At 39.9% G+C, this 14,025-nt stretch overlaps 1 protein-coding gene and 1 pseudogene across 1 annotated transcript in view; one reads left to right on the top strand and one right to left on the bottom strand.

The window, feature by feature from the left end:
* LOC105475167 (FCH and mu domain containing endocytic adaptor 2) overlaps positions 1–14,025 on the top strand; it is a 142,146-nt gene that overhangs the window by 51,391 nt on the left and 76,730 nt on the right. The window contains exon 7 of the mRNA XM_071098823.1: positions 5,745–5,841. Within this exon, the coding sequence (XP_070954924.1) occupies positions 5,745–5,841 (97 nt within the window). The remainder of the gene's footprint in view (positions 1–5,744; positions 5,842–14,025) is intronic.
* LOC112425452 (calcineurin B homologous protein 1 pseudogene) lies at positions 9,240–9,831 on the bottom strand (annotated as a pseudogene).

Here is a 14,025-nt window from a genome sequence, read left to right as displayed (position 1 = left end):
ATTTTGACTCTTTGATGATGATGTCTTAAAGTAGAAACACATTGTACACTTGTACAATAATATTTTCTTTATATCCTTACTCGATCAGCTTTTTTTCTGTTTAAAAATTTTTTTTAACTTTAAAAATCTTTTTCCTAAAAACTAAGACACAAACATGTATAGTAAACATGGGCCTACATAGGCTTAGTATCATTAGGATTGCTCTTTTGTCTCTACATCTTATCCTACTGGAAGGTCTTCAGGGGCAGTAGCATGCATAGAATTGTCATCTCCGGCTGGACTTGGTGGCTCACACTTGTAATCCCAGCACTTTGGGAGGGCAAGGTGGGCGGATCACTTGAGGTCAGGAGTTCGAGACCAGCCTGGCCAACATGGTGAAACCTCATCTTTAATAAAAATACAAAAATTAGCTCGGCGTGGTGGTGTGCGCCTGTAATCCTAGCTACGTGGGAGGCTCAGGCATGAGAATCACTTGAACCCGAGAGGTAGTGGTTGCAGTGAGCTGAGATTGTGCCACTGCACTCCAGCCTGGGCGACAGAGTGAGACTCCATCTCAGGGAAAAAAAAAAAGTATCACCTATGATAACAAAGCCTTCTAGAATAACTCCTGAAGGACCTGCTGGAGGCTGTATTACAGTTACTGTTTTTTCTAATAAGTAGAAAGATTACACTCTAATAATAAAAAGTGTAGTTTAGTAAATACATTTACCAGTAGCATCATTTATTATCAAGTATTATGTACTGTCTATTAAGTGCTATGCAGTACTTTTATGTGACAGGCAGCACAGTAGGTTTGTTTATACCAGCATCACCACAAATGTGAGTAATACGCTGTACTACGTTATGGCAGCTATGATATCACTAGGCAATAGAAAGTTTTCCTATCTGTTATAATCTTTTGGTACCACTGTCATATGTGGAATTAGTTGTTGACAGAAATGTCATTATGTGGCTCATGACTATACTTTCAAAAATTAATATAACAGGCTGGTTTGGTGCCTTAGGCCTGTAATCATCAATTTGGTGGCTTATGCTTTGGGAGGCCGAGGCAGGCAGATCATGAAGTCAAGAGATTGAGACCATACTGGCCAACATGGTGAATCCCTGTCTACTAAAAATACAAAAATTAGTTGGACATGGTGGCAAGTACCTGTAATCCCAGCTTCTTGGGAGGCTGAGGCAGGAGAATCACTTGAACCCAGGAGGCAGAGGTTGCAGTGAGCCGAGATCACGCCACTGCACTCCAGCCTGGTGACAGAGCAAGACTCCATCTCAAAAAAAAAAAAAATTAATGTAACAGTACCTGTGAACACAGTGAATTTGAAGTTGCAGGGGGTAAAGTGCCTATCTAATTTGTTCAAGAAAGTTCGTTTGTGTATACTCAAGCACTTGAGACTGTATCCATTTCCCATTGCTGAATTACTCTGAGTTTAGTAGTCACTAATTTTGAGGAATTGTGATAGTTAGCAGTGTGCCCCTACCCCCAAAACCCCACAGTTTCAAAATTGCATCTGAATCATGCCTTGAGTTTCTCTGGATTCATATTTTAAGATATTTGTAAATAAATAATGATCTGCCTTGTTGAGTGTAGCTTTTTCAAAAGGGAATAAAGACGGTTTCCTCGGAATTAAGGGTCATTCAAATGAAATTAATGGCTACCTGTCTATGAGAAAATATCTTGTTCATTAAATTGCTGAAATTTAAGCTAAGGGCTGTCCTTCTACTAAATGTTCCTCAGTTCTTGAGAGTAATTCAGGATCTTGAAATACTGGTACTGTATTCTCATTGACTTGGTCAAAATTAGTCAATGACAAGCATTCCATTTTAACTCTGCCGTTCCTCATAAATCACATTGATTTAAGTTTTTGGGCTGTTGCAATACTGCCAAAACTGTAATTTCACCATTCTGGATTTTTTTTTAGAGGTTCTTACCATTTACATATTAGATATCATTTGGTTTGGGGATTTCTGGTCACCAAAGTGACTAAAGAAATTGAGATATTAAATATAGGGTCAGGGAATTTAATTTGATAAACTAGCCAGAGAAAAATAATAAGGCTTAGGTCCATTCCTTATAACTGATTTAATTTGGCAAAAAATGGATTACCAGGTTTGTACAATAGAAATGACAAATGTATTTTGTTTGAAAATAGATAGCTCAGCATTTCCCAAAGCCTGTTTTGAGGACTATTAATTGTTCTGTGAGATATTAATAGATGTTCAGGGAAGAAGAAAAACAAAAGTGTTGTGAGGTCAAAGAAATTTGGAAAATGCTGGGTTAAGCAAAGTGAAACGTGTCATTATTTCAGTATTTCTCAGAGCTGCTTTTTTTCCCCCAAGATGGAGTCTCACTTTGTCGCCCAGGCTAGAATGCAGTGGCGGGATCTCGGCTCACTGCAACCTTTACCTTCCAGGTTTAAGGAGTTCTCCTGGGTTCAAGCTATTCTCTGTCTGAGGCTCCCTAGTATCTGGGATTACAGGCACGCGCCACCATGCCTGGCTAATTTTTGTATTTTTAGTAGAGACGGGGTTTCACCATGTTGGCCAGATTGGTCTTGAACTCCTCATCTCATGATTGACCGGTCTCGGCCTCCTAGAGTGCTGGGATTACAGGTGTGAGCTACCGTGCCTGGCCTCTAGGAGCTTTTGATATATTTTGATATATTTATATATGAAGGCAAGGCAAGGCAAGGTAAGCAGCGGTTTTCTCTCTGGGGATATCAGAGTAACTTGGAAATGTTTTCCAAACAACATTCTCACCTCTTTCAGCCCCCATTCCCCAGGCAGTACTGGAGGATCTATTTGTTTTGAAGTTTGAAAACGTTCTCCAGGTGATCTAACTCATCCTCACCTTCGATTGAGAACTGCTGAAATAAAGTATATAGGCTTTCCCAGTTTTCTTTGATCACAGTCATCTCTTTTGGGGATTGTATATTATTATTTCTTTTTTTTTTTTTTGAGATGGAGTCTCACTCTGTTGCCCAGACTGGAGTGCAATGGCACGATCTTGGCTCACTGCAACCTCCGCCTCCCGGGTTCAAGTGATTCTCCTGCCTCAGCCTCCCAAGTAGCTGGGATTCCAAGTGCATGCCACCATGCCTGGCTAATTTTTTGTATTTTCAGTAGAGATGGGGATTCACCATGTTGGTCAGGCTGGTCTCAAACTCCTGACCTTGTGATCTGCCTGCCTTGGCCTCCCAAAGTGCTGGGATTATAGGTGTGAGCCACTGTGCCGGGTGTATATTATTATTTCAAGGATTAGAAAGACATTTTGAAAATCTATGGGCTAGATTATAAAGTCTTTGAAAGTAAACTGTAGTTTTTGCTTTGCCAACTAATTGTTTCTCAGTTTTTAAAACTGTTTGTTGGTTTTTTTTTTTTGTAACACTATTCTCTTCTGGGTCTCCTAATATTCTGATCACAATTATAGATTTTAATGTGTGATAGCTCCAAATTCGGCTGTGTGTGGTGGCTCACGCCTGTAATCCCAGCACTTTGGGAGGCCGAGGCAGGTGGATCACGAGGTCAGGAGATCGAGACTATCCTGGCTAACACGGTGAAACCCCGTCTCTACTAAAAATACATAAAATTAGCCAGGTATGGTGGCGGGCACCTGTAGTCCCAGGTATTCGGGAGGCTGAGGCAGGAGAATGGTGTGAACCCGGGAGGTGGAGCTTGCAGTGAGCCGAGATGGTGCCACTGCACTCCAGTCTGGGCAACAGCGAGATTCTGTCTTAAAAAAAAAAAAAAAAACTAGAAAAGTTTGTATTTACCTAAAACATGACATAACAAAAAGTTAACTTTTTGCAGCGCCATATTTCAGTTTACCTGCTAGACCTGTTTGTCTTGAGGCTTTGTTAAACATTGTGTAACAATGGTAACTTGGAAAATTTGATTATATTGAGATGATTTCCTTTTTTTGGAGACGGAGTCTTGCTCTGTCATCCAGGCTCCAGTGCAGTGGCGTGATCTCGGCTCACTGGAACCTCTGCCTCTCAGGTTCAAACGATTCTCCTGCCTCAGCCTCCCAAATTGCTGGGATTACAGGCATCTACCACCATGCCTGGCTAATTTTTGCATTTTTAATAGAGACAGGGTTTCACCATGTTGGCCAGGCTGGTCTCCAACTCCTGACCTCAAGTGATCCACCTGCCTCGGCCTCCCAAAGTGCTGGGAGAGATGATTTCTAAAAGCTCTTTTGATTCCAGAATACATATGTGTGTACTTGTATATGTTATAAATCTATAACTTTGTATATGTTACCCAGAAATTTCAAGATATTGAAGAAACTCATCTCATTCACATAAAGGAAATTATAGGATCCTTGTCAAATGCTATAAAGGAAATTCATTTGCAGATAGGCCAGGTAAGTTTTTTTACTTTATGTTGAACTATTCATGAAAAATTTGTTTATTTATAGCTCTTTAAAAATATTTTCTCACTCTGTTCAAAGTTCATAAGTATGTTACCGAATTTTTCCAGATAAAGAATATGTAAAGATAATATATTTACATGTGTTAAATATAAAATAAACTGGATATTTTATCATTTGGCCACCAAGGATGATAATTCAAATTAATTTTTTAAATTAACTACTTTCAGTTTTCTTTATATTGAATTTCTAAAGCTATCAACTTTTGAATTTTCTTTTTTCAAGCTTTACTATTTTTAAATTTAAAGCAGCAACTTTATATTAAACTATAGAACTTTTACTTAGAAGTGTTCCACAAATATAAAAGGTTTAGTGATGACAATTTGGGGTACATTGAAATATAGTAGAGAAAGATGAAGTCTGTTATTCTTCAAACTAGCTAGGCATGGTGGCTCACACCAGTAATCTCAGCAGTTTGGGAGGACGAGGCAGGAAGATCACTTGAGCCCAGAAGTTCAAGACCAGCCTGGGCAACATAGCGAGACCTCATCTCTACAAAAAATTTAAAAAATGCTTAAAAATTTTTAAATGTTAAAAAAGTTTTGTGTGTGATAGTGCGTGCCTATAGTCCCAGCTACTTGGGAGGCTGAGGTGGGAGGATCACTTGAGCCCAGGAGTTTGAGGCTGCCTTGACCCATGACACTCAGCCATCTGGGTGACAGAGTCGGACTGTGTGTGTGTGTTTTTTTAATCCAAAAATATTTTTATTGTCTATATAAGTCTTATAAGAATGATGTCAGCTGGGCGCGGTGGCTCAAGCCTGTAATCTCAGCACTTGGGAGGCTGAGACGGGCAGATCATGAGGTCAGGAGATCGAGACCATCCTGGCTAACGCGTTGAAACTCCGTCTCTACTAAAAAATACAAAAATAGCTGGGCGAGGTGGCGGGCGCCTGTAGTCCCAACTACTCGGGAGGCTGAGGCAGGAGAATGGCGTAAACCCGGGAAGCGGAGCTTGTAGTGAGCTGAGATCCGGCCACTGCACTCCAGCCTGGGCGACAGAGCGAGACTCTGTCTCAAAAAAAAAAAAAAAAAAAAAAAAAAGAATGATGTTTAGAAAGCTCGAAGATGGGAACAGAAAGCTGCTTTGACTTCTAGGGGCGTGAGGCTGTGTGTTAAGGGGTTAATGTAAGTGATGGCTGGTCCCCACAGATCTAGTAACACTGGAATATAGGTAAATTAAGGTTCTCAAGGGCCTTGGGTCAAAAATACATATTTTGATGTAATTAATTTTAATTGTCTTGTGTAAGTTTTATCTGAAATATGTTAAGAATGTGGAAAAAGAAAAAGTTATCTTTATTTCATTTTAATAGGTCCATGAAGAATTTATAAATAACATGGCTAATACTACAGTTGAAAGTTTGATACAAAAATTTGCTGAGTCAAAAGGCACTGGGAAGGAAAGACCTGGTAAGATGATAAACTCTGCAAGTAAACATTTTAAAATTTCCCATATAGTAACTAACATATTTGCCTTGAAATTCATGTGGGTAAGGGGTAATTTTAGCTTTGTATCACATGTCTGAAGTTAAAAATATTTCCAAACTGTGAAATGGAGCCAACCCAAAAAATGGAGCATACCTAAAAATCTGTATAAAATCTCAGATATTATTATTTTTATGTCTGACGATACATTAAGATTTTTGTTTTGGCTTTTAGTGGTTAATACAGTGATTTAGTATTACTTAAAGTGGTCATGACATTTTCCTAAATCTGTCACAGTTTTAGATTTTTCAAAATAGAGTGACCTACAGAAGGCTATTTTAATAAAAGAAAGCTTGGGCAAGAATATTGAATGCTCAGAACATTGAGACCAACGTAGAACCTTTCTTAAAATTTAGTAACTTCTTTCTTTTCTCATTTATATATGCATTTAACAAATATATTTATTGATTTCTAACAATATACCAGACCCCATTCTAGAAATTTAGGGATATACCAGTGAACAAATGGATATAGGAATCCTGGCTCCTATTTTAATGAAAAAATGATTACAGAAGTTCAAATTCTACTTTTAATTGGCATGTTATGATGTATCAGATGTAATAAGTAGCCCATTCTCTTCCCTGCTCAGCATACTTACAGTCTTCCAGATTTGTTGAATCTATTTATTAGTTACTATATCATGTTCTTGCAGGATACATGTTTCACTCGATAGGTAAAAATAATTCAGTGCATTAAAGAAGTTAAAATATGATATGGCATTCTGGAAAATGGGTAAGTGATCTGTGAAGTTTGGGAGCCATATTTCCTCAGTACAGTTCATAGACGTAAGGCTTGAAACCTAAATCATCTTTTATTTCTTCTTCACAAATTTCATTAAATTTTAAATCTTACTGATTCGGTTGTATTAGTATTTTTCCCTTCAGACTTTCTTTTCATGTTTTTTCTAGCTGCCTGATTAATTTGCAGATTTCATACTGGTACAGCAGACGTTTCTTCTCCAATCTATTTTACATATTATAGCACACTCATCTTTTGCCTATACAGTTATGAACTTATAATTGTACCACTTACAAATCTTTAAATTTTCACTATTGACAGAATGAAAGTGGGATTCTGGACTTGGTTTCAGATCCTTTAAGGATCTCGAGCTGACCAGACTTTAGTCTTAACTCTTTCTTTTTTTTTTTTTTTTGTTTCAACCACAAGTATTTGTTGATAATCTTTTAATGGAACAATAAGGCACAATTGTGGATTAAAACAGTTTGCTATACAGACAAAAGAGGGGAAAAGCTATAACCTTAGGAACTTTAAATACGCAAGTCAAGGAGCCTCTGAAGTACCTAATAGATCAGTATCAGACATTCTTCCATTTTCACTTGATCACAAAGTCTGACTGATACTTCATGAAGAATTTCTCATTCATTTATATTTGAGCCATCCAACCCAGCTACTTCCCTGTTCTCCACCCTTTTCCATCACTTTGCAGTCGTATTTTTTAGCAGTCCCCTTCCTAAAGAATTATGTACACATCTTCAATAGTTTTCCAAAGCAAGGAAACAAGCAAGCAAGCAAGCAATGAATCAGAGAAAGTCAGCCAAGGGCAGATGTTTGGATAAACAGACTCATAGAGACATGCATTAGGATGGCAATAGCTTGATTCACTGAAGTCTAAACTAAGCTGACTTAGGCAGAAAATTTGCTGTGGCTTGCTCAAAGACCTGTAATGCCACCTTAGGTTGTGCTACTTGTGCCAGACCTCATTTTTAAGGGATTAGCAGTGGTCTATACAAGGAGCTAGGAAGCTAATGTAACCAGGCAGCTAATGATACAATAGTCAATGCTTTGGACATGTATTAGGAACTGACTATGGCTTCCATCATTAACATTTGCCAAGTGTATAATTCATAAAGAATTTTGTGGCTGAGCATGGTGGCTCATGCCTGTAATCCCAGCGCTTTGGGACGCTGAGGCAGGAGGATCACCTGACGTCAGGAGTTCAAGACAAACCTCACCAACATGGTGAAACCCCCTCTCTACTAAAAATAAAAAATTAGCCAGGTGTGGTGGTGCACGTCTGTAATCCCAGCTACTTGGGAAGCTGAGGCGGGAGAATTGCTTGAACCAGGAGGCGGAGGTTGCAGTGAGCCAAGATTGCGCCACTGCACTCCAGCCTGGGTGACAGAGTGAGACTCCGTCTCAAAAAAAAAAAAAAAAAAAAAGATTTTTGTGCAAAACTTCAAGACACTGAGGAAACAATCTTTAAATATTTTGGACTGGGATAAATTAACACTAATCTTTCTACTTGGAAATGTGAAGTGAAAAACATTCCAGTGCACGTAACACTACGGCATAAACCATGCTGTAAAGGTGTGAATGCGTGAGGCTTTATAGGGTGCCCAGCCTCCTTGATAAAAAGCCATGGAAAAGTCCCCAGGCATATTGTCAGAGCAGCCATTCTGGTAACAGTGTCCCCCAACTAAGCCAACCTGTAGGCATATTGCTATTTTTTGAACAGTCAACACTGCACTAACAAGAGGAGCCATGTAGGTACAAAGTTGAGAATCAGAGGCCAGAGGTAGAGTGATGTGGGCAAGCAACCTAGAAAACTTGACTCCACACCTCTCACCAGGGCCACCTTTCAAGATGGGTTTCTCCACCCAGCAGCCCTTTGGTGACAGAGTAGGATGCAGAGGATGGTCTCATACTTCTCAGAGAAGTGTTGGTTATCAAAAAGCTCCTGGAGAGGCAACATCCCAGAGGCCCATTTAATAATGAAGGTAAATAAAAACTGCCAGACCCCTGAACTATCCTGCCAAATCAGAAATAAGGGCATAGCTGTGCCAAGTAGAACAGAGGAGATTTTGGTGCTTCATGAAAAGCAGAAAGACTGCCAGACTAAGCGAACAGTATGTTGCATGACACAGAAGTACGAAGCAAAGGACATATGAAAAGGATGAAGAAGCATGGTGGCAGACTTGCTGGAGGGAAGACAGTAGGGCTACAGTCTACATCTGGTGAAAGAGCTTTGCTGGCTTGTTCTTGGCATGATTCCCTCTCTCACTTTCTCAGACTGTATGGATATGTGGCATTCAGCAACAGAATGGGGAAGAAGATACTTATAAATGAAGAACTAGTGAATGCATACTGAACAGAAATAGACTGGGTGTACCATTCTGTAATGCCCTGTTTATGCACCAAAGGCAGGTTTGTGTTGTCAGAACATATTTGGGGTTGTCATGCAACAGCAGTAGTACTTTGGGAGAAGGGGAATGATAGGGTGGAGGTGGGGTTGGTGGAAGGAGGACTTTTCAGGTTCCAGTTCTTAAATACCAGACCGCAAGGAACAGTTTGGTCTCCGTCCTTTAGTGAAGAAATCAGATGCTCATTTTCTGTTCTACATCCACCTTCTCCAAAACCTTAACAAATTCTGTGAAAGATATGGCACTGTCCCCATCCTGATCAGCCTCCGGAATGGTCCTGTCTGCGATGCTGCCCAGCTGCTCATCTGAGATATTTACTCCAACCATCAAGCATAGCACCTGTATCAGCTCATCACGGGAGAGCTTATCATCTTTATCGAACTCATATAGTCAAAAAGCAAAGTGCAGTTTGTTGCTTCGGCTGTTGAGTGGTTCGGGTCCATTCACATCTTTGCTCTTTTCGTTATCCTCAATGAGGCGGAGATGAGCCAAAGTTTGCGTGAATCCACGGAAGTTTACCTGGTCCTCTCCCTCTGGAAAGAAGGCATTGATGATTTGGTCCCCCAGTGGGTCGATGACAAGTTCTGGAATCCTCAGGAAATCTTCCTGGCTGAGAGTGCCAGTCTCTTCTTTGTCCAGGCTGGTGAACCGGCTATAGAGCAAGTGATTTGACTGTGGGAAAAGCTGATCTCCTTCTTGATCTCCTTGAGCTCTTTGTCCCACGGTAACATGGAGGGCTGAGAACCCATCACTGTTGGGGAGCTCCTATGGGTGCAGCGGTGCTGGAAGTGATGGTGACAGGAAGGAAGGAGGGAGGGGGACAAAGGATAGGGGTCAAGAAGGGAGAGGGCAGTCTTAACTTTCTTTTGCTCCTATTCAAGTATCTTCACTGAGGCCAACCTGAACTACTTGCTGTTTCCCGTACGTGCCTCCTTTTTTCCTTTAGTACTTTAGTTGTCCTTAATCCTTACTCTAGAAAATGCTGTATTCCACTACTTTCCTATACCACATCTTTACATTTATGTGTTGAATGAATGAACTCTTTAAAGAGCCCGGTTATTATCTTTAACTTCTCCATCAAAAGTGCCAGAGAACGTATATATTTCTTTCTTGCCTTGTTGCTGTCTACCATTAAATCTTAATAGTTTGTACTTGTGAAAAAGTTCTGTATTTGATTCATCTATTTTCTCTATTTATAAGTGGTATATTTTTGTTAAATGAATGAACAAATGGGCATTTAATTAGGATGTTAAGAAGGTTGGAATGGAGTGGCTATTAGAAAATTTTTTAAGTGAATGCTAAATAATAATGGTTAATGTTTAGTGAGCTCTTACTCTGTGCCATGTACCATGCCAACCACTTTGTAGGCACACTTTGATTTTCAGCAACTTTTTGAAGTATGTACTATTATTTTCATTTTACAGATGAGGGAAATATTCAGAGGTAATGTTGAGAGATTTGCCTAAGCTAGTACATGGCAGAACTGGGATTCACTTCTGGGATTTTTGATCCTGAATCAAAAATCAAGTCCCATGCTTTGGAAAAATTAGAACTAAGTGTAGATATGTTGACATAAATTTTAATTTGGAGAACACCTTGAAACCAGGGGGACTTGACCTTAAATGTGAACCTAAACTGATGAACAATAACCTTTTTTCCGGGGGTCACAAATGATCCAGAGTATATTTAAGCATAAAGAAAGAATACAGAGAATGAGCTTGAAGTGGATCTGTGTTTTTCTTAAAGTATTACACTAGAGAATAATTGGAACATTAAAATGTGTTCTGAATCAAGCCAATTTTTATTTTGATTGGCCATTTTTTGTGTGACTGTTTTTCTCTTCCCTGATGCAACTTTTCCCACTCTGCTTTGGCTTCCTGGTCTCTTTTTACTGCTTTTTGCTTTTATATGCCAGTGTCATTTCCTAAGACACTGCTCAGCCAAGGGCTGAGAATTATGTGGTATGTGCTGCCTTATTCATGGCAGATACCATTACTAGATCGTTGCATTCTTCCCCGAAGGAGACCTCAGTCTCATCTCCGTGTTGTAGGCAGTCACTGCCAATATTGAGTGTTAGTACTCATGTTGAAATCTGTCATCTCCAGCTTAGTTCTGTAGAGACTTTTTGTTTGCGAATGTCGGAAAGCCATATAAACAAGCTTAAGCAAAAATTCCGTGCATTGGCTGTTTTAACCTGGAAGGCTGGAATAAATTCAAGGTGCAAATAGATTTCCTCCAGACTTTGGTTCACTCTTTTCTCTCATTTTTGCTTGTCTTTACTTGGCTTCAGTTTATGAAGTTCCTACTGTAGACTTTTTCCTCACAGCTGGCAAGGAAGGCATCAGCAGTCCAAGCCTGTATCCATTCAGTTTAGAACCCTAGTAGAACTTTTTTTTGTAGTGTCGGCATATTAATTTCAGGGAAGGTTCTGCTTTTGTCACATGCTTATCTTTGAATAAATCTGTGTGTTTAGGATAGTAGGATATTATAATTGGTCAGCATAGGTCACATGCCCAGATCATGGAGAAGCAGGATTTGTATTCTGAAAGGGATAATGGAAATGTCTTTTGAACAGGCAAAAATTACTACTGTAGTACATTGTAGAATCACAGTACAAAGATACCAACCCCAAAATATAGCGTTTTAGAACTACAGTAGGTTGTACATGTGTTTCAGGTGTAGGATTTAATCATGTTATTAATGTTTAAATAATTAGAAATAACAGTATAAGAGGCAGGAATTTACTTTATCATTAGATGAAACTAGAAGATAAAAGTTATAGAATTCGGTTTGTCTAATAATCATGGAGTTTTATTGCATAAAGGGACCTTAAAAGTAATGTAGTCCAAGACTGGGTGTAGTGGCTCATGCCTGTAATCCCAGCACTTTGGGAAGCTGAGGCAGGTGTATCACCTGAGGTCAGGAGTTCGAGACCAGCCTGACCAACATAGTGAAACTCCATTTCTACTAAATGCAAAAATTAGCTGGGAGTGGTGGTGTGTACCTATAATCCTATTTACTTGGGAGGCTGAGGCAGGAGAATTGCTTGAACCCAGGAGGCAGAGGTTGCAGTGAGCTGAGATTGCATCATTGCACTCCAGCCTGGGCAACAAGAGCGAAACTCCATCTTTAAAAAAAAAAAGTAATGTAGTCCAAACACATTTATTTAACACACATAAATATGTTGGAACTTATCAAATGTATGCCACTAATTTCCTTTAATATAGACTTGCAGGTGAATTAAAGTTTTGTCAGTTCTTAGAAATTTTGCTAACTCAACATATGGGGATTACTGAACCCTTGTTCATCATAATGTCCTACTTTTCAACCTACTCATTCATTCTCTATGAAGAACTCAACAAATACACAGTTACTGTACATTCCTTTCTGTTGGTTAGGTGATAACTGTATATTGGGAATTACCTTTAAGCTCACTGCTTGATTCCTTTTGAATTCTGGATATTTAGATCATGTTTCTTTTTTCTTTTTCTTTCTTTCTTTTTTTTTTTTTTGAGACATGGTCTTGCTCTATCACCTAGGCTAGAATGCAGTGATGCAGTCATAGCTCACTGTAACTTCAACCTCCCAGGCTCAAGCGATCCTCCCACCTCAGCTTCCCGAGTAGCTGGGACCACAGGCATATGCCAGTACACCCCACTAATTTTTAAAAATTTTTAGTGGAGACAGGATCTCACTATGTTGCTCAGGCTGGTCTTGAACTCCTGAACTGAAGCAGTCCTTCTGTCTCAACCTCCTGAAGTGCTGGGATTACAGGTGTGAGCCACTGTGCCTGGCTCATGTTTATTTTCTTGTTTGTGGTATAGTGCAGTGGTTTGTGACCTGCTCTTTGCTAGCAGTGAGCCTTTTTTTTTTTTTTTTTTTTTTAATTTTTTTTGGAGATGGAGTCTCGCTCCGTTGCCCAGGCTGGAGTGCAGTGACACGATCTCAGCTCACTGCAACCTCCGCCTCCTGGATTCAAGCTATTCTCCTGCCTCAGCCTCCTGAGTAGCTCGGACTGTAGGCACCCACCACCACGCCTGGCTAATTTTTATATTTGTGGTAGAGACGGGGTTTCATCATATTGGCCAGGCTGGTCTCGAAATCCTGACTTCATTATCTGCCCGCCTTGGCCTCCCAAAGTGCTGGGATTACAGGTGTGAGCCACCACGCGCAGCCTAGCAGTGAGACTTTTAAACCTCAGTGCCCTCATCTGTAAAGTGGGGATAATAATAGTAATTGCCTCATGGGGCTGTTGTGAGATTTACATGAGATAAGCTAACATTTATTAATAAATACTGTTTTCAAAAATGAAAACATTTCTCATGAATAAGTAGCCACTAATGTAGTTTCATTATAAATTTAATTTTACTGGCCTTAAGATACTGAAGTCATGTAGAAAATACATATAGCTAGATGGTAGGAGGTAATAGGGAAGCCAAGAACAGTGAAGACATGGGCTTTCCTAGAGTCACTAGGCTCTAGGCGGCTGTTTCAGGACCCTAAAAGAGTCATAGAACTAGGACTTTTAAACAGTCCTAGAACAAACTAACTGGTGGGGGGGTGGAGTGGAAGGGATAAATATTATTTCCCTGGTTGAGTTGCTATGGGTGACTAACTGCAGCTCTTTCATATGTTTTGTTGTTTGTTTGTTTTTTCTTTTTTGAGACGGAGTTTCACACTTGTTGCTGGAGTGCAATGGCGCAATCTCGGCTCACTGCAGTCTCTGCCTCCCGGGTTCAAGCGATTCTCCTGCCTCAGCCTCTGGAGTAGTAGCTGGGATTGCAGGGGCCCACCACCACACCCAGCTAATTTTTTTTTTTTTTTTTTTTTGTAAGACAGAGTTTCCCTCTTGTTACCCAGGCTGGAGTGCAGTGGCGTGATCTTGGCTCACTGCAACCTCTGCCTCCCGGGTTCAAACGATTCTTCTGCCTCATCCTCCTTAATAGCT

Source organism: Macaca nemestrina, chromosome 6 (genome assembly GCF_043159975.1).
Source record: "Macaca nemestrina isolate mMacNem1 chromosome 6, mMacNem.hap1, whole genome shotgun sequence".
Taxonomy (NCBI): Eukaryota; Metazoa; Chordata; class Mammalia; order Primates; family Cercopithecidae; genus Macaca; species Macaca nemestrina.
This window is presented reverse-complemented; position numbering and strand designations above follow the sequence as displayed.